Source organism: Bos indicus x Bos taurus, chromosome 5 (assembly GCF_003369695.1).
Source record: "Bos indicus x Bos taurus breed Angus x Brahman F1 hybrid chromosome 5, Bos_hybrid_MaternalHap_v2.0, whole genome shotgun sequence".
In the NCBI taxonomy this organism is placed as follows: Eukaryota; Metazoa; Chordata; class Mammalia; order Artiodactyla; family Bovidae; genus Bos; species Bos indicus x Bos taurus.
In genome coordinates, this window is record NC_040080.1 from 86,021,044 (window position 1) to 86,042,861 (window position 21,818).

Below are 21,818 nucleotides of genomic sequence, written 5' to 3' on the forward strand. Positions count from 1 at the left end.
ATTATGTAATCAAGTATTTTCAACCTAAGAATATTCAGCAAGAGTTTAAAAACAGACAAGTTTAGCACTATTTAGCAGAGTTGAATCTGTACATAGTCTACAACCTACTAGTACCACTTTAAGATTCACACTCTAGAGAAACTTGAACTTGCACACCATGATAAAGCTAATGGTTGTATCAAAAATACATGTAGTGTAATGAAGGAGTGAATAAAGTCTATTTTATATATTCTAATCTCCAGAGAAAAACACACACTCAAATCACGGTTGTTGAACTTCCCTATTATGTGGTCACTGTATATAATCTTACGAAAAGCATCAAATTGAAGACTTCTGCACATCTAGTAACTGTTTCTCTACTGGAAGCAAAAATGCTTCTATTTTTAAGATATCTCATCACAGAGCAAACCATGGTGCACTAAATTTAACACAGATGAAATCATTAGTTGGGTGGCAAAGAAAAACATGCATTCTCATTTCATTAGTAAACACTTCTACAAACACATAGGACTGTTCAGAATTACACTAAATAATTAAACTCAAAAGATTTTTTCCCAAAATACATAAAGATCAGTTTAGACCTTTATCTAATTAGAACTGTTTCAAGTATACTATTATGAATTCAAATGGTATAACAAATCCATTTTTCTTCCTCCCAGAACTTGGCCATAGTCAGTAGTAGTTATGTTCCCTTTTCCACACTATTAATGAAATATAGGTAAGATACAGAACTGAGAAAACCCCAATTATGCAAAAGGCAATTAATTCTAATGTGCTTAAGGACAACAAACAATTTGAATGCAGCTAATACTAAAAATATTTTTAAGCTTTATTTCCTTTACTTTTACACACTGACAAATTACTAACTCAAAAAATATAGCATGATCTGTGTGACAAGTTTTCATTTCACAATTCACAACAAAAGGGCTCATAGTGAATACTCACTGTGCAGTAGTATCATGATCTATTTGGCACAAACTGTATCAACATAATACATTAAAAGTCCCAAATTTTTCTATTTCTCAATCATTTACTATCTATGAAGAACCTCAATAATATCTCTAACTTTGAAATTAGTTCATAATACGGGAATTAGAAAATGCAGTTATAAATTTATTTCTGCCTCTTAAGCTATGAGACCTTGGCCAAGTTATAGAACACAGAATCCAAGTTTCCTCATCTGTAAAATGGAAAGACACTGTTACATCTGTTCTGGTTATCCCACAAGGCTGATATAAGGAAGAAATTTAATAATCTATATAAAAATTCTCTGAAAAACATAAAACACAAAGCAGAGAGAAAGCATTAGTAAGCAGACATAATCACAAGAGGGTCAAGTACACTGAAGATGAATTACTGTGTTTCTACCAGAAAAAAACACCTATTTTCCAGTAATTTTTTAAGGTATGCATTTGTAATGTTTGTATTACAAAAGCACAAAAAGCTGAATATATAAAATTTAGAAGAGAATATTTAACAAAATTGGAGCAATACAGAGACATTTGTCCTAAGTGGAAAAGCACACATTACTGTGAAGTAATTTATGAAAGGCAGTATCAAGTCTGTAGGTAGAATGAAATCATGCTAGGGAATTAAAATACAATAATATTTAATATTTAGACTCACCTCTGCCCATTTAAGAATACAGGTCAAGCAAAAGACATGATTACAGCTTTCTGGAAAACCGATTTCCTTCTCTAACAGGCAACTGAGACATATTGGACATCTATCAGCTTCACTGTACAACACACCAGTGGTTGCAGTATTATCTTTGTTTTCTTCACCTATAAAGTAAAGCAGTCATATATGCTTTCAATTTCTCTGGATCAAATTACTTATGTTTCTAGTAGTATGATGGACTCGATACTCTAAAGGGCCCTCCTTCTACAAAGCAATTAGATCTTAGATACACTATAAGAAACAAACTTCTTGAGCATAATACCTCCAATGTTTACTAATTTAAATTTAAGGAGGAGTGAAAAGAAATTTTTCATGAATTTAATTTTAGAATAATCATACAGTTCAAATATTTAAAAATTTAAAAAAGGTTATAGTAACAAATCTCCCAAGCAAATCCATCTCTATGTATTCAGTTCCACCCAACACAACAAGTAACAACTGTTAAGCTTGTTCTGTGCTCTTCCAAAGACATAATGGAATGCACAGACAAGCAAATCCTAATACGTATTCTTTTAAACCTCCTTCTTCAGACAAATGCTAGAATACTATACACACCAGTTTGAGTTTTTGTTGTTGTTTCAATCTAAAGATGGGACAATCGCTTGTTTTCAAGCTTTGGCTATTGCAAACAATGAAAAACTTACTTCCCACTTTTAATAGTATATCAATAGGATAAATTCTTAAAAATGGAATTCTAGACCAATGTGTCTGTACATCTGTAATCTGAATAGATATGGCCAAAAATTATACCCCTTAGGGTTTGTACTAATTTAAACACCTACCAGCAATGTAACCAACACACAAGAAGCAAGCAGTGCTTGCTCAGAAGTGAAAGAAACTCCAAGATTTGACATAAAGTAAAACAAAAATAAAGAAACAGCTGAAATGTGACCAGTATATGCCAAGCAAATGGAAAACCTGAGATCACCCTGAGAACACATGTTCGTCCTAGTGTTTAGATTTGGAGACTAACCTTTAGGACCAACTCAGGTAGGGAAACTGACCCTGGGAGATTCCCCTTTTAAGCCAAGATCCTCAAATGGGGTTAAAGTGGTCCCAGCATGGGTTCAGGAAAAAACAAATACATATAAATCCTCTGAATGAAAACATCCCTAATTTAGGCCCTCATGATTCCACACCTCATAATCAAACATCACCAAGCCAAAGAAAATAAGTTGACTTGAGTAAGAATCAGCAGAAACAAGAATGTGCTTAAATTTATTTCTATATTTTACATACTATATTCATTATAAATTTATTTAGATATCCACTGGCTTCAAACATTAGAACTTTCAAATACTACATTTTTGTTGTTTAGCTGCTAAGTTGTGTCTGCCTCTTTGCGACCCCATGGACTGTAGCACATCAGGTTTCTCTGTTCTTGCTATCTCCTAGAGTTCGCTCAACAGTAGATTAGACCCAGAAGAAAAAAATATCTGTGAACTAGAAGAAATGAAAAACTGAAGAAACTACCCAGACTGTAAGAAACAGAAAAGGAGATGTAATCTGTGAAAGAGAGGTTGGAAAATGAGGTCAGGACAAAGTCTAACACATTAACCGAGGCTCAGAAGAGAGTAAAAGGCAGGCAATAGTTAAAGTACTAATGGCTGAAAAATGATAAAACAAATAAAAAACACAATCCAACAGATAAAGGACACACAAGGTATACTAAATACTAAATTCTCCTACTAAATAGAAGAAATGAAAATAATCCACGTTTAGAAACAATGTTGCCAAACTGTACAACATCAAAGATGAAAAAAACATCTTAAAACCAAAAAGAAGAAAAAGATCATCTACAAGGGAATGACAATTAACTTCAAAGGACATTTCTTGACAGCTAGTAAGAAAACTAGAAAATAGCCCAAACGGGAAAAAAAACAAAACTTCAGAGCGCTAAGAGACAAAATAGTTATCAATCCAGAACTGTATTATCATTCTTTGAAAGCTTAGAAGAAGATAAAATTTAAAAACACTTAAGCATTTACCACCAATAGACTTTCACGGCTGCTGCTGCTGCTAAGTCGAGTCAGTCGTGTCCGACTCTGTGCAACCCCATAGACGGCAGCCCACCAGGCTCCCCCATCCCTGGGATTTTCCAGGCAAGAATACTGGAGTGGGTTGCCATTTCCGTCTCCAATGCATGAAAGTGAAGTCGCTCAGTCATGTCTGACTCTAAGCGACCCCATGGACTGCAGCCCACCAGACTCCTCCATCCATGGGATTTGCCAGGCAAGAGTACTGGAGTGGGGTGCCATTGCCTTCTCCAGACTTTCACTAAAGGAACTCTAAGATTTTTTTTTTTTTCCCCAGAAAGAAGAAAGAGAATGGAAAAAAAAAAAAAGACAATAATGATAAAAAATTTTGAACAAAAAAAAATGTCATTCTGAAATCAGCAGAGAGCAAAAATTTAAGAATAGAAAGAGTTCAATGAACTAAAAACACTGATTGATTACAACAAGACATGAGAAGAGTAAAAAAAAGTGTGCACTACTTATTTAGGCAGCTATTTCAGAGTTTAAGAACAACGAAAATATGTAAACAAAAAAATATGTGCGAACAGTTTGGAAACACTAAGTTTTGCTTTCAACACAAAAGCTTTATAAAAATTAAGTTACCTTGCATATCTTCATAGTCCTGATCACCCACATTTAGAGTATATATAGTTTTCTTCTTCATTTCTCTTTGAAAAAGGATTTCCTACAGGATGAATGATAACAGAGAATTTTTATGTTTGCCTTGTACACATAATATACATTATTAATTTTTTAAAATCCCAAACTCTAAGAAATTATTTTATACATAAAAGAATAAAATATGAATCAAGTCAGTAAATTTTCTGGATAATCCAGTATACTTTTATACTCCCTGCCACCAAGCACAGTCTTTCTGAAAGGAGAAGCCTTATACAGGTATTAAGTAACAAAGACTCATGATAAATTTTGTGGTACAGACATGAATACAATTGGAGCTTACAGAAAAGAGATCAGTTTGGACTGGAGTTTTTATTGAAGTTGATAGGTTATGTATTTTAAGAAGCTTAAACACATTTAAGCAGCAACACAGAATGAACGAATAAAATGGCATATAGGTAGGCCAATCTGACAACTAAGAGTAAGTGGTAAAAGCGCAACTGTGTGTATATATTGAGGGGATGGGCATGTAAGGCAAGAAGTTCATCTGAAAGATAACAGTGAAGGCAACAAGAGCAATATAAATCAAGCTCAGCTCGATTATAGATGGATCTCTAGTGATTGCGAGGTTTAGATTCAATCTTATAGATTCCTCTGAAGACTGACATGATGTAAGCAATATACATGAATCTTTTAAAAGAATGATCTGCAAAACACAGAATGGATTATAGTGGGGAGAGATTAGAAGGAAAGATGTTTGCATAGTTAGAGTAACTGGCTGTGAAATGAATAGAGAAGCAAGAAATTAAAGAGCTGAAGTATTTCCAACATTTGGTAACTACATAAATACAGGGAAGGACTAAAAAATTATTTTGGCCTAGAAGACTAGGAAAATGGTGATTACAGGAGACAAAATGAGAAACAGTAAAGAAAATTAATGTGTTAGTTAGGAGGAACAAACTTATGAAGTAAAATTATTTTTTAAATCAACTCTTAGAATTCTAGGGCTTCCCGGGCAGCTCAGCGGTAAAAGAATCCGCCTGCAATGCAAGAGACTCAGGAGACTCCAGTTTTATCCCTGGGTTGGGAAGATCCCTGGAGGAGAAAATGGAAACCCACAAGTACTCTTGCCTGGAAAATTCTATGGCAGGCTACAGTCCATGGGGTCACAAAGAGCTGGACACAACGAGCACACATGCACACTTTAGAATTCTTTCTTGAATTACTGCAAGACAAGCAATTGCAAAGAACTATTCAAATATATTTTGGAGTATCTAGGCACAAGAAACCACTAAGTTCATCAGTTATGAGTCGCCCACGTGTGTATGAAGTAATTTTTCTATTAGATTTTTAAATAATGTAAACCTGTGAATTTCTATATTAAAGGTTATGTATTGCCTAGAAAAATCTCTATTAGGTTAAGTAGGGAGAAATGCAAGGGCCCATACTTTGACTCAAAACTCAACCAGAAACTAACATATATAGGAATAACTTAAAGGTTTTAATAAGTTAAAAGTTAGAATTTCAACTCGGTATTAGTTACTTTTAAACTGTTAATTCAATCACAGTCTGCCTTAATAAACTTAGAACGTCAAGAACAAAAGGAAAACCTTTCACTCAGCCTACATGCACAACATTTGTTATACTTCTGGTACTATTCTTTAGGTATCATGTAACAGCTTATCAAGATAAATACACTGACTTCTCCGAGTGAGATGGGCCAGGAGGTTTTAAGCAGAGGCCAGCTCCAAGACCACTGCATTCATCTAGAGGGGGCAATTACAGTGGTTTGCAATAAAAGGAGAAGCAAGGGTGATAAAAAGTGCTCAGATTCCAGTCGTTTTCAAAATACAGCCATCAGGAAAGACTGAATATGCCATATGTGTTAGAGAAGATCCCAGGATAACTTCACGGTATTCAGACTTGAGTAACTAGAACAACAGAATTGCTGAGAGAGAACACTTCAAAAATATTCAGATAGTTATAGGTTGTTGTCCCACTTGATGTTTACTCAGAAGGACAGGATCAATATCCCTTGAGAACTTGCCACAAATGCAAGATACCTCAGGCAGCACCCTAGCTAGCGAGGAAGAATCTGCGTTTTATCAAGTTCTATGTCAGACTCATATACCTGAGAAACACTATTACAAACAACTTCCAAACCAAGCTGATTTTAGAATTATATTAAACTTCTGTATGATCTATAATTGAGTATAATTCTTCATTTGGAGAAATTCATAACATATCATCTCTCCGATTATGACTGAGAATTCAAAAAAAATTAACTTTGTCATAAGCAAATCCGTGCTTATGACACTGCCTAGCACTAACAAGCAAACAAGCATCGAATGCAAACCATTACTATTAGTGCAGATCTTCCATCCAAGTCTGTCTTAAATAAAACCAGGAAGCGCCTCCAATTAATTACTCAAAAGTTTGATACTCCCTCTAAGGATGTTATTAATATTTTTATTTTCCCTTGAAGAAATCATAAAAAAGGCTATTTTTCAGTGATGCATGTGTTAGGGAGGATTCTATCTATTATTATAACCCAGCAGTCAAAAGCTGGCTAAGTATTTTCTATAAAGTTTTGTTGAAGAACAGTCTGTTCATTTCTTTGTATTTCCTATGGCTGCTTTTGCACTACAATAGCAAAGTTGAATAATTACGACAGAAACCATATACTTGGTGTGAAATGAAAATATTTCCTGACGTATTTATCAACAAGAAATGACACAGCCATCAGCAATTTCTGGCCTCTATATATGAATGAGGACTCCCAAAACTGCGATCCAGCAGATGCTGCCACCCCTTGCGATGACTGCTGAGGAGCTGGGGGAATGCAAGCAGCAAGGTGAGCAAGGAAGCAGGGTTGGCCCCAGACAGCTGAGGTGCACGTGAGAGGAGTGAAGGCAGCGAGCCCCGAGGCCTGCGGCTTCCATACACAGAACGCCAAATGCCTCAGCCTGACAGCTGATCTTTGACATTCAGACTGCCTGCTCCCGTTGTTGCAAACTTGTATATAGCCTGACTTCCCCTCCTGCCTCCTTGAAGCAGTTTTCTCAGAAAGGCTGAGATGCTATCTCCCGGGCTCAGAGTCCTTAACATTCCCACCAAAAAAAATAACTCTACTTTCAGGTTGTGACCTATTTTTTTGTCGACAGTGGCAAAGTCTACAAAAATTATGATAGGCCCTTTTCAGAAAAAGTTTGCCAACCCTATTAAAGACTATAAAAGGCTGCCTCTTTGGAGATGTGGCTCAGTATCTCACTGCAGAGCCCCTCAAGCTTTCTTAGGTATAAGCATTGATTTACATTTGTATTCAACTGGTACCACAGCACAACAGCTACTTACTAAACATCTGAGTCAATGCTTTTGCAATGGTTCCTTGAGTTTCTTTCAAAATTGCCTGAAGGCCATATACTTTTGTTGATTTATGTACATTTATTTTATCAATCTGGCTTCTAGAGTTTTCAACTTGTTTTCAACTCTGTTTGCTTTAGAGTAAGGTTGAGGCAATTAACTCTTTCAGTTTAATAGTTATTTTCTTTCCAGCTTCTTTGCTATATAATCCACTTAACTGCTTCTGATCTGTCACTGTTAATTTTACATCTCTTGCAGAATGCTCCCCTTAATTTTTTTTCCTACGTGATTTCCACCATAAAGCAATCTTATTAGACTTTATAAATAGACTTGTTTGCCTCAAGTGGGCTATTTTGACAAGCTTTTGTTTAGAATATTCTTTATTTGCATGTTTGGTGCTGGAGCTGTAATACTAGCACTCTTCAGCACAGATAGGAATGTCCTGTTATCACAGGTTTTAGAAAAAACTGTTTGCATTCAAACACTAACTAGTCTGACACTTACTAGTAGTGTGACAACTTCTTTAAGCCTGTTTCCTCATTTACAAAATGGAAATAAAATAGTAACCATTTCAGTCATTATGAAAATCAAATTACATAAACACGTAATCCATTTAAAGTGTTCAGTTCAGTTGCTCAGTCGTGTCCAACTCTTTGCGACCCCATGAACCAAAGCACGCCAGGCCTCCCTGTCCATCACCAACTCCCAGAGTCCACCTAAACCCATGTGCCTTGAGTTGGTGATGCCATCCAAACATCTCATCCTCTGTCATTCCCTTCTCCTCCAGCCCTCAATCTTTCCCAGCATCAGGGTCTTTTCAAATGAGTCAGCTCTTCGCATCAGGTGGCCAAAGTACTGGAGTTTCAACTTCAACAACAGTCCTTCCAATGAACACCCAGGACTGATCTCCTTTAGGATGGACAGGTTGGATCTCCTTGCAGTTCAAGGGACTCTCAAGAGTCTTCTCCAACAGCACAGTTCAAAAAGCATCAATTCTTCTGTGCTCAGCTTTCTTTATAGTCCAACTCTTACATCCATACATGACTACTGGAAAAACCACAGCCCTGACTAGACGGACCTTTGTTGACAAAGTGATGTCTCTGCTTTTTAATATGCTGTCTAGGTGGGTCATAACTTTCCTATCAAGGAGTAAGTGTCTTTTAATTTCATGGCTGCAGTCACCATCTGCAGTGATTTTGGAGCCAGAAAAATAAATTCAGCCACTGTTTCCATTGTTTCCCCATCTATTAGCCGTGAAGTGATGGGACCGGATGCCATGATCTTAGTTTTCTGAATGCTGAGCTTTAAGCCAACTTTTCCACTCTCCTCTTTCACTTTCATCAAGAGGCTCTTTAGTTCTTCCTCACTTTCTAAAGGGTGGTGTCATCTGCATATCTGAGGTTGATGTTTCAGACAGCACAAAAGAAGTACTCAACAACTAGCACATGTGCACAAACACATGAGTAACTCCCCACCCAAAGCAGATTCTAGGTATACCACAGGATTCAAGATGATAAATCTGTATGACTCTCATTAAGAATAGACTTTCATTATTTTTACCAACAAATTTGTAAAACCCCTGTACTACAAAGAATATCCACATATGGAAAGAATGATATCAGTAAAAAGTTTACAAAACTTAACCTATCAAATAGTTCTTCAAACAGAATTTACACAAGGATAAGTAAGTTACTTATTCTACACGGACATTATTTATCAAGATTCTGGTTTATCTGAAGATAAAAATGTTGAAGCAAGACACAAAATCTAGGACTCACACAGTAAACAGCCCTAGGATTTTTTTATCTTATTTTCTACTTTATATACGCATAGGAAAAGAAACACTAAATGCTGTAACATACGGCTGTCTGTGTACTCAATTGCTCAGTCATGTCTGACTCTTTGCGACCTCATAGACCTCAGAGCCTGCCAGGCTCCTCTATTCATGGGAATTTTCCATGCAAGAATAATGCAGTGGGATGCCATTTCCTTCTCCAGGGGATCCTCTCAACCCAGGGATCAAACCCACATCTCTTGCATCTCCCAAATTAGCAGACAGATTCTTTATCACTGCACCGCCTGGGAAGCCTGTAACATATGGCTACTCCAGGAAAAAAGAAAAGGTCATGTTTAAATAAAGTTCCAACCACAATTTCCTAAGACTCTCATTTAGTTTTTAATAAGTATACATTATTTACGAGGTTTCTTACCCTTAAGATTCTTCAGGTCGAGCAGTCAGGTAACCGGCTTTCCATCAAACTTATCTGGAGAGAGAATTATGAAAATCAGTCCTATTTCACTTCACTTTCAACTTGGGTACAAAAGAAAGGAGACTAGTAAAGTACAAAGAACTACTTATTACAGAGGGCCACCAGTTTTGAGTATAATTTGTTTAGAATGTAAAACATTTTAAGAGAATGACTGCGAAGTCGCTTCAGTCATGTCCAACTCTGTGCGACCCCATAGACGGCACCCCACCAGGCTCCCCCGTCCCTGGGATTCTCCAGGCAAGAACACTGGAGTGGGTTGCCATTTCCTTCTCCAAAGCATGAAAGTGAAAAGTGAAAGTCAAGTCGCTCAGTCGTGTCCAACTCGTAACAACCCCATGGACTGCAGCCCACCAGGCTCCTCCATCCATGGGAGTTTCCAGGCAAGAGTACTGGAGTGGGGTGCCGTTATGCCTGTAAATATGAAGACACACATAGGTCCTGGAAGCAAACAATAATGAAACTATTTTGTTCAGGGAGAGAGAAGCACAAGAAAACACATTTCAGCATATAGGAGAAAACCAACAGAAAACAAAGTAACAGAGAATTAGAGGAAAAAAAAACAAAAACTACCCCAACAAACAGACTTAGTCTCATCACCTAATAAAGGAATGCAGAAAAAGATACACAAAAGATATTTAACCAGCCCATAAATTCAACAACTATTAGTATTTAAATTATTTCCTGAACTCCAGATTTTAAGAATCCTTAACCAGTAATCACATCTTGCTTATTCCTCTTTCTCAACCAGCCCCACAGAACTCCCCACATTTCTACAGTCTGCCTATATAATTCACTTAGTATCTAGTCAGCACTCCCTATTTTCTAGGTACCACCAGGCCTTAAGCACTGACACACCTGATTTAAAAAAAAAGTAACAGCATAGCAGGTGCTATAATGGCAGTAAACACAGGATATTACAAAAACACACAATAAGCACCATATCCTTGCAACATATGCCTCTGTAAAAAAGGCTTCTCAACTAGGACCAAAAAGATTTAAAATGTATTTTTCTAACTCTCCTCCCCCCCCCCCCCATCAAATATTCTGTACCATTATAGCATTTCCATCTTTAAATTAAGGACTCAAAATTTGAATTGTCAAAGTAAACATGGTAGTGAGGATCTTAAATTTCATAATAAATGAATGATATACACAAATAGGTAAATTGATTTTCTGATCATTTTATACTTCCTCTGTGGAAGTGACAATTAGGCAAACATGAAAGATACACTGTACCTAGTTCCACACAGTAAAGTTTTATCCCCCAAAAAAGCTTTTCAGACTAATGTCTGGACATATAGGTGGAAAGAAGTATTATTCTCTCTTCTTGAAATTTTATAACATAGTACATTTCATACAATTTATCTGAATATATTAATATCTAACTGAACATCATGAAATTAAAAAAATAACACACTAATTTCTATTCATGATCACAAGAGTTGCATATTTTTCCAGCCATCAAATTTAGTTATAATACCAACCAACAGTAAAACTGAAATGGATATAAAATTCAGAAGACTTATAATCAATTTTTTTTCAACTTTTGCTTTATTTGATTCATTTACACACAACTATGGTCTTTATGTTTATATTCCCTCAAAATTCATGTTGAAACCCTAACCCTTAAGGGTAGACAGTACTGTTAATAAGTGCGGCATATGGGACATGCTTAAGAGGGTGAATTGCTCATGAAAGGGATTACTACTTTAGAAAAGAGGCTCTAAAAAGATCTCTAACCCCTTCCTTCTCAGGGAAAATCTGAGACCTGGAAGAGGGCCCTCATCCAACCATAACAGCACCCTATTGTCTAACTTCTAGTCTCTGGAACTGTGTGAAATAAATCTGTTCTTTACAAGCCACCCAGTTTTGGTATTTTCTCATAGCAGCCCAAACAGACTAAGACACATGCTCTGCTTTCAGTTACTAATGCACATTAGTCCCTGGAACAGCTTTCTAGTTCAGTTTTCAACAGGGTTATTTGCTTGCTTGTCAGCAGTTGATCAATAAAAGCAATTCATGGAACCTTTCCATATTCAATTCTTTCATCCTGCTCTTATATACAAAAAAAAGTTTTGTTTTCTCAGCACCGTTTACTGATGAACAAACAATTCTACGTCTTGTTTTTTATCAGGTAAAATGAAAATAAAGAAGCTGAAGACATACACATTTATAGGTTTTATAATAAAACCAGTTCCATATATCAATCCAGGAAGGAAAAGAATGTCTTCAAAATGTCTCTAATATTCTTGCAGTGTCTCCAACAGCAAGTGAATGTCAAGAAGGTCCACTAATGTGAATCATGTCACATCATACTATGCTAACCAATAACCTAATTATTAGAACAAAACATTTTTTAAAAGTTAAAATAAATAAAAAATAAAACATTTTCAAAAAAGCAAGCCATTTAATCCTCAGGCATAGATTAAAACATAGATTAAACGGAAATAGGAGAAGTTTTTCAAATGTAATGTAATTTTGGAAATCAGAGTTCAGGAAAACTATGCTGTTACTGTGAAAGAGAAACTAATGTTCCTATTTCCTTCTAGACTTAATGTAGCATAATCTCCTTGATAAAACTTGTACTGTTATACATGGCAGGATCATATATATGTTGAAAAACAATGAGATATAATTGCCATTTTCAACTATAAAATAAGAAGATGCAAGTTGACATAACATTATAAAATAGATAATAAGTGAAATGGGGAAATTTCCATTCTATGTGAAATGGATTAAGTACATACTATCTTGTTAACCTCACTGAAGAAACTATAAATTCTAGACAAAATGAATGGAGAAGCTAACTGAAAATTAAAAGCGAAACAGTAACAGGTAGTTTGGGGAAGAGCCCCAAATCAGATATATTATCAAACTGGTAATGCGTTTATAATTCTTTCCCACCGAATTTATGCCCCAAAGTTAGGCTTTATGAAACCTGAAACCTATGAAGTGACCACTGTTAGAGAGAGAAACAGAGACACGGAGAGGGGAAGAGAGAAGGAAAGACATATGCACACTGGCACAAGCAAGCATTTACATGTGCTCTAAGAAAAGCCTCCAGCTCTGCCTAAGCAGTAGGAAAGGGGTCTCCTAAAACTCAATAGTGACAGAAATCTTTGTTTTTTCCTTTCTGTTCTTCATTCCCCATGAGCCAGTTCCCAAGCAGTCCTGTGGTGGTGATGGCTACAAGAGCAGCAGCAGAGTCAGCAAAAGCCTAAAACTTAGGGAAAGGCACCATTCACAATGATTGCAGAAACTCTGGGTTAATCTCGTTGATTACTCTCCTGCCTTCTGGTCCTTTGGCTTCAGGTGCGATTGTGGAAAATACACAACACCTTGGAGCAAACAAAGACTTAGCTTTCTAGCCAGAGGACAGAAAGGTGTGTGTGTGTAGGTAGGGAAGAAGTTAGTCTCAGGGATCTAGAAAATACCAAGGAAATAATAGGGGAGAGAGCTTGAGACAGTAATCTGTAAACTGTTCAAATTGTCCAAAATAATTTCAGAACTGCTTGACATAATGAGAATCAAAAAATTTCAAATGCTCATCTATGTCTGCTTCATGACTATGCTAAAGCCTTTGTGTGGATCACAACAAACTGGAAAATTCTTAAAGAGATGGGACTACCAGACCACCTGACCTACCTCCTGCAAAACCTGTATGCAGGTCAAGCAGCAGCAGTTAGAACCGGAAAATTGCAAAAGGAGTAAGTCACAGCTGCACATTGTCACCCTGCTTATTTAACTTGTATGCAGAGTACATCATGTGAAATGCTGGGCTGGATGAAGCACAAGCTGGAATCAAGATTGCCGGGAGAAGTATCAATAACCTCAGATATGCAGATGACACCACCCTTATGGTAGAAAGTGAAGAGGAACTAAAGAGCCTCTTGAAGAAGGTAAAAGAGCAGAGTGAAAAAGTTGGCTTAACACTCAACATTCAAAAAACTAAGATCGTGGCATCTGGTCCCACCACTTAATGGCAACTAGATGGGGAAACAGTGGAAGACTTTATTTTATTGGGCTCCAAAATCACTGCAGATGGGGACTGCAGCCATGAAATTAAGACGCTTGCTCCCTGTAAGAAAAACTATGACAAATTTTGACAGTGTATTAAAAAGCAGACACATTACTTTGCTGACAAAGGTCTGTATAGTCAAAGCTATGGTTTTTCCAGTAGTCACGTATGGATCTAAGAGTTTGATAAGAAAGAAGGCTGAGCACCAAAGAACTGATGCTTTCAAACTGTGGTGACAGAGAAGACTCTTGAGAGTCCCTTGGACTGGAAGGAGATAAAACTAGTCAATCCTAAAGGAAGTCAATGCTGAATATGCATTGAAAAGACTTATGCTGAAGCTCCAATACTTTGGCCACCTGATGCAAAGACCAGACTCATTGGAAAAGATCCTGATGCTGGCAAAGACAGAAGGCAGGAGGAAGACAACCGAGGATGAGATGGTTGGACAGCATCACCGACTCAATGGACATTTGAGCAAGCTCCGGGAGATGGTGAAGGACAGGGAAGTCAATCGTGCTGCAGTCCATGCGGTCGCAAAGAGTTGCAGACTGAGGGACCAAACAGCAAGAGCAACATGAGGAAAGACAACACACAGAAACCAACGCCAAGAAGACACAGATAGTAGAGCACTGGGTGAACTGTCTGACAAAGATTTAAAGCAGGCAATAAAAATGTTCCAGCAAGTAAAAGCAAATCCTCTTGAAACACATAGAAAGCTAGAAAATCACAGCCAAGAAACACAAGATATAAAGTACCGCCAATTGGAAATATTAGGACTGAAAAATGCAATAACTGAAACAGAAAACACACTGGACAGACTAAAGAGCAGAACGACAGTCAGTGGACTTAAAGACAAGAGCAGTAGAACCTACCCAATCTGAACAACAGAAAAATATGGGGGAAAATATCATTAGTGTCTCAGGAACTGTAACAGCCAAGAGTCAATTTTGACTCTTGCAAGCTAGGTCTATGCCTTTGGCCACTTTTGTTATTATAATCACATATAATGGCCTGCCTCAGAGAACCCTGCCCCCTCTACCTGACCCTTAAACTAAAATGCCTTTGTTTAGCTCACAGGGAGATAAATAACCCTGCCCACTGGGAATGACCCTACACAATAGCACACTCCCCTGCCTGAGGCAATGTAAAGAAGAGTCTACACATGGACATCACCAAATGGTCAACACCAAAATCAGATGGATTATATTCTTTGCAGGAAAAGATGGAAAAGCTCTATACAGTCAGCAGAAATAAGACCCGGAGCTGACTGTGGCTTGAATCATGAACTCCTTATTGCCACATTCAGACCTAAATTAAAGAAAGTAGGGAAAACCATTAGACCATTCAGGTATGACCTAAACCAAATCCCTTAACATTATACAGCGGAACTGAGAAATAGATTGAAGAGACTAGATCTCACAGACAGAGTGTCTGATGAACTATGGATGGAGTTTCGTGACATTGTACAGGAGACAGGGAGCAAGACCATCACCAAGAAAAAAGAAATGCGAAAAAGCAAAATGCCTGTCTAGGGAGGCCTTACAAATAGCTGTGAAAAGAAGAGAAGCAAAAAGCAAAGGAGAAAAGGAAAGACATAAGCATCTGAATGGAGAGTTCCAAAGAATAGCAAGGAGAGATAGGAAAGCCCTCCTCAGTGATCAGAGCAAAGAAACAGAGGAAAACAAAAGAATGGGAAAGACTAGATATCTCTTTAAGAAAATTAGAGATACCAAGGGAACATTTTCATGCAAAGATGGGCTCAATAAAGGACAGAAATGGTATGGACCTAACAGAAGCAGAAGATATTAAGAGGTGGCAAGAATACACTGAAGAACTGTACAAAAAAGATCCTCAGGACCCAGATAATCAGGATGGTGTAATCACTCGCCTAGAGCCAGACATCCTGGGATGTGAAGTCAAGTGGGCCTTAGGAAGCATCACTACAAACAAAGCTAGTGGAGGTGATGGAATTCCAGTTGAGCTATTTCAAATCCTAAAAGATCATGCTATGAAAGTGCTCCACTCAATATACCAGCAAATTTGGAAAACTCAGCAGTGGCCACAGGACTGGAAAAGGTCCAATTTTCATTTCAATCCCTAAGAAAGGCAATGCCAAAGAATGCTCAAACTACCACATAAATGCACTCATTTCACACACTAGTAAAGTAATGCTCAAAATTCTCCAAGCCAGGCTTCAACAATACGTGAATTGTGAACTTCCAGATGTTCAAGCTGATTTAGAAAAGGCAGAGAAACCAGAGATCAAATTGCCAACATCTACTGGATCATCAAAAGAGCAAGAGAGTTCCAGAAAAACATCTATTTCTGCTTTATTGACTACGCCAAAACCTTCAACTGTGTGGATCACAGTAAACTGTGGAAAATTCTGAAAGAGATGGGAATACCAAGACCACTTGACCTGCCTCTTGAGAAACCTGTATGCAGAGCAGGAAGCAACAGTTAGAACTGGACATGGAACAGACTGGTTCCAAATAGGATAAGGAGTATGTCAAGGCTGTACACGGAGAAGGCAATGGCAACCCACTCCAGTACTCTTGCCTGGAAAATCCCATGGACAGAGAAGCCTGGTGGGCTGCAGTCCATGGGGTCACTACGAGTCAGACACGACTGAGCAACTTCACTTTCACTTTTCACTTTCATGCACTGGAGGAGGAAATGGCAACCCACTCCAGTGTTCTTCCCTGGAGAATCCCAGGGATGGGGGAGCCTAGTGGGCTGTAGTCTATGGAGTTGCACAGAGTCAGACATGACTGAAGTGACTTAGCAGCAGCAGCAGCAGTAAGGCTGTATATTGTAACCCTGCTTATTTAACTTCTATGCAGAGTACATCATGAGAAACACTGGGCTAGATGAAGCACAAGCTGGAATCAAGATTGCTGGGAGAAATATCAATAACCTCAGATATGCAATGACACCATCCTTATGGCAGAATGTGAAGAAGAACTAAAGAGCCTCTTGATAAAAGTGAAAGAGGAGAGTGAAAAAGTTGGCTTAAAGCTCAGCATTCAGAAAACTAAGATCATAGCATCTGGTTCCATCAGTTCATGGCAAATAAACAAAGAAACAGTGGAAAAAGTGGCAGACTTTATTTTGGGGGGCTCCAAAATCACTGCAGATAGTAACTGCAGCCAAGAAATAAAAAGACATTTACTCCCTGGAAAAAAAGTTATAACCAACCTAGACAGCATGTTAAAAAGCAGAGACATTACTTTGCCAACAAAGGTCCATCTAGTCAAGCCATTGGTTTTTCCAGTAGTCATGTATGGATGTGAGTTGGACTATAAAGAAATCTGAGTGCCGAAAGAATTGATGCTTTTGAACTGTGGTGTTGGAGAAAATTCCTGAGAGTCCCTTGGACAGCAAGGAGATCCAACCTGTCCATCCTAAAGGAAATCAGCCCTGAATGTTCATTGGAAGGACTGACGTTGAAGTTGAAACTCCAATAGTTTGGCCACCTGATGTGAAGAACTGACTCATATGAAAAGACCCTGATGCTGGGCAAGATTGAAGGCAGGAGGAGAAGGGGACAACAGAGGATGAGATGGTTGGATGGCATCACTGACTCAATGGACATGAGTTTGAGTAAACTCTGGGAGGGTGATGAACAGGGAGGCCTGGCGTGCTGCAGTCCATGGGGTAGCAAAGAGTTGGACACGTCTGAGTGACTGAACTGAACTGAACTGCCTGAGACTTGCCATTGTAGGAGGTATTTACAATAAAAGGACTTTCTACTTTCTTTCCACACCTCCTTCCCCACCCCCATCTCTGATCCATAAAAGAACCTGGCATCCAGACCCCAGACAAGATGGTTATTTTGAAACATTAATCTGTCACCTTCTCAGTCACCTAGCTTTCCAAATAGTCGTGTTTCTTGCCTCAACATCTAGTCCCTCGGATTCGCTGGCCTCTCCTGCAGCAAGCAGAGTAAGCTTGGTAACAAATTTGGCAAGCCAGCCAGGAGCCTTGCTGCTCCTGGCTAGCAGGCCCAGATCAGGGAATATTGAGACAAGGCCCTAAGCAGCTGCTGGGACCATTGACAAGTCTGACTTGTGTCCGTGAGAAACCTTATTTTTAATCCAACCTCTTTTTTAAACTGATGCATTTTACACTGCTGTACCTGCCTCAGTCTGAAACCTTGAAATAAGAACTGATGCCTGTGTGTTCGTATGTGCTATTGTCTTTGGATAACACTGTCATGGTTGATCTGTAGAAGAGCCCTATTTTATTGGCTTGAACAAAAGTTTGTAAGTTAAATTGCTTACAAACCAAGCAATTCAAATACAAGAGAAATTAAGCTAAATAAATTTTAGGTTTACATGAACTGGGAAACATTCACTATTAAATTAGTACCTGGAATTAATGTTAAACTTGGTTGATCTAACAGGCATCTCCTGAGTCACAACATTAAATGGAATATTAAGTAGAATACTTTCATTGTCCCTGAGTTTAATATAAGCTAAATAAGATTTATTATATCTGTTACAAATCCATCAGCAAAGAAAGTAACTCAATGTGAAGAAATTTCTGAGGAAACAAAGTGCAAATGAGAAGAGTTCAAAGTGTACTTTTAGAAATGTATGTTACAGGATCTCTCCAGACAGTCTGTAACTTAAAAGCTAAAACTGGGCTAAAATAAGTGATGAAAGGTTTATGGAAAATGGACCCCCAAAAGGGTTTTATATGTGATCAGTGAGGATTGACTAAGTTAAAAACAAGTTTAATTGAGTAAATGGATCTTAAGTAAGCTGGTGCAAAACTAAATTTGGCTTTTCTCTCTGCTAAAACAGTCAAATTTTCTGAAGATGCTAAGCTGACTTTAATAACAGATTATGTTTATTTACATTTTAAATAATCTATTCAGCTCAGTTCAGTCACTCAGTTGTGCCTGACTCTTCACAACCTCATGGACTGCAGCACGCCAGGCTTCCCTGTACTTCACCAACTCCCAGAGCTTGCTTAAACTCATGTCCATCAAGTCAGTGATGCCATCCAACCATCTCATCCTCTGTCATCCCCTTCTCCTCCTGCCTTCAATCTTGCCCAGCATCCAGGTCTTTTCCAATGAGTCAGGTCTTCGTATCAGGAGGCCTAAGTATTGGAGCTTCACTTTTAGCATCCGTCCTTCCAATGAACATTCAGGACTGATTTCCTTTAGGATTGACTGGTTTGATCTCCTTGCAGTCCAAGGGTCTCTCAAGAGTCTTCACACCACAGTTCAAAAGCATCAATTTTTCATCACTCAGCTTTCTTTATGGTCGAACTCTCACATCCATACATGACTACCAGAAAAACCATAGCTTTGACTAGACGGTAAAGCAACGTCTTGTTGGTAAAGCAATGTCTCTGCTTTTTAATACACTGTCTAGGTTTGTCATAGCTTTTCTTACAGGGAGCAACAGTCTTTTAATTTCATGGCTGCAGTCCCCATCTGCAGTGATTTTGGAGCCCATGAAAATAGTCTCTCACTGTTTCCATTGTTTCCTCATCCATTTGCCATGAAGTGACGGGACTGGATGCCATGATCTTAGCTTTTTGAATAGTGAGTTTTAAGTCTGCTTTTTGACTCTCCTCTTTCACTTTCATCAAGAGGCTCTTTAGTTCTTCTTCACTTTCTGCCATAAGGGTGGTGTCATCTGCATATCTGAGGTTGTTGATATTTCTCCCTGTAGTCTTGATCCTGTTTGTGCTTCATCCAGTCCAGCATTTCATATGATGCACTGTGCATATAAATAAGCAAGATGACAACATATAGCCTTGATGCACTCCTTTCCCAATTTGAAACCAGTCTGTTGTTCCATGTCTGGTTCTAACTGTTTCTTCTTGCCCTGCATACAGGTTTCTTTAGGAGGCAGGTATTCTCATCTCTTTAAGAATTTTCCACAGTTTGTTGTGATTCCAGAAAAACATCTACTTCTGTTTCACTGAGTACATAAAGCCTTTGACTGTGTGGATCACAACAAACTGCAGAAAATTCTTGAAGTACTTTCTATATTTGCCTTTGAAGTCTTTTATCGGCCCTTTGGCTAAGTTTCACCATTACCCATGGTCCTGTTGTATTTTAAAATGTATTCCTGGGGTGGCATGTTCCTTTGACAGGACTTCCTAAATCAAATTATAAAAAGTTCCTTTTACCTCTTGCTAGCTGAGGAGTATTGGAGAAGGAAATGGCAACGCACTCCAGTACTCTTGCCTGGAAAATCCCATGGATGGAGGAGCCTGGTAGGCTGCAGTCCATGGGGTCGCTAGGAGTCAGACAGACTGAGCGACTTCACTTTCTCTTTTCACTTTCATGCATTGGAGAAGGACATGGCAACCCACTCCAGTGTTCTTGCCTGGAGAATCCCAGGGACGGGGGAGCCTGGTGGGCTGCCGTCTATGGGGTCGCACAGAGTCAGACACGACTGAAGTGACTTAGCAGCAGCAGCAGCTGAGGAGTGCTTCAAAGGTCCTTGAAGCACAAGGAGAGATGTTGAACTAATTAGGTTCACTTGGTATGTTAAACTGTACGGAAGGTGTTATCAAATAATAAATTTTAAGTTACATGATAAATGGTACAGATATTCTAGAGATTATAGCATTTCTAAGAATCTGATATGTCCTGGTAGAATATTATTAATCATAATTCTAGTTATTTCCTGAAAGTGTCATATGTCAACAGTAAGCAGGCTGCTTTGTCAATGGGACTGTAATCAGATGAAAACTGTGTCTTTTTTGAGTCTTTTGTAGACAGTTACAGTTAAAAATGTTTCCTTTTCGAGATTTATAAAAAAGACTTTGGATATATACATGTTGCTGACTTTCAGACCATAAAGCTGAACTGAGTAAGAAATTGAAGAATTCTAATGCAAGACCTAACGACTTCATAAAGCTGTTAACAAAAAAGATTAGCTACATAGGACTGACTAAACAAGTTAATATAGTTATAATTTTTATGGTTTCTATCTTAAAAGATTATTGGTTTAAATCTGTTCTTTCCAAGTGTAAGGAAAACTTTCTCCTTAAATTAATTATGACTTACAGTAAGTTGGTAAATTATACTTTTGTGAGTAAAATTGAAATATTTATCTTTTTTGTCTCTACCTGGTTGATCCTGCCAATAGCATATGCTTGTCTCAAATATTAAGTCATCCATATCTAAGTACGCATGGACTGTGCAGTGAAACTGCAAATAGCTCATTAAATCAGTTATGGCTCCTTTGATCTCTCAATTATTGCAACTGGATTACAACTAGTTACACTAATCATTGTTTAAATTTGCTCCTTGTTTTCAAAATGTGCTTGTCTCCTTGCTGCACTATGCCACTGTCAATGTTACTAGCTGCATTACTTATATTCTAATTTATAAAACTGTTATCTCTTGCAATAACCAATGCACAAATCAGGCCTCCAACAAAACGTCTATGGCTAAATATTTTGGGGAAATAACTGTAATAGTGGGAGTCTAGGTATTGGAAGAAGCAACAAGGGAAAATGTTTCCTGAATAATATTAATAATTAGAGTCTACAAAGAATTTTAATTATTGATGGGGCCTAGTCCAAAATTTAACACCTAGAATGACATAGTAAAAATTTTCACCTGATTTGGGATGAGCCTCGCAGGGCTATGGGACAAAATCTGATCATGAAATGTCTCCCAAATATTGGTCAAGTTCCTGACCAAGAGGGGAGGATCTGAGAAATGGAATATTTCCTACAAGCCCTTTAAAGTAAGCCAATGAGCTCAAGGAAGGGGAATCAGAGAGCAGCCACTCCCTATAGTGAACCATGAGGAAACTCTAAGAATGCAGAATTACAGGCCCCAGATAGTTGATTATAAATATATATATATGTAAG

The 21,818-nt window shown here is 38.0% G+C and overlaps 1 protein-coding gene across 2 annotated transcripts in view; it reads right to left on the minus strand.

The window, feature by feature from the left end:
• Window positions 1-21,818, minus strand: part of SCAF11 (SR-related CTD associated factor 11) — a 95,408-nt gene that overhangs the window by 48,677 nt on the left and 24,913 nt on the right. For both annotated transcript variants that reach the window (XM_027542649.1, XM_027542650.1), the window contains exons 2-4: window positions 9,887-9,940; window positions 4,299-4,380; window positions 1,627-1,784 (exon numbers count right to left, since the gene is read on the minus strand). In XM_027542649.1, the coding sequence (XP_027398450.1) occupies window positions 1,627-1,784; window positions 4,299-4,359 (219 nt within the window). In that variant the 5' untranslated portion in view covers window positions 4,360-4,380; window positions 9,887-9,940. The remainder of the gene's footprint in view (window positions 1-1,626; window positions 1,785-4,298; window positions 4,381-9,886; window positions 9,941-21,818) is intronic.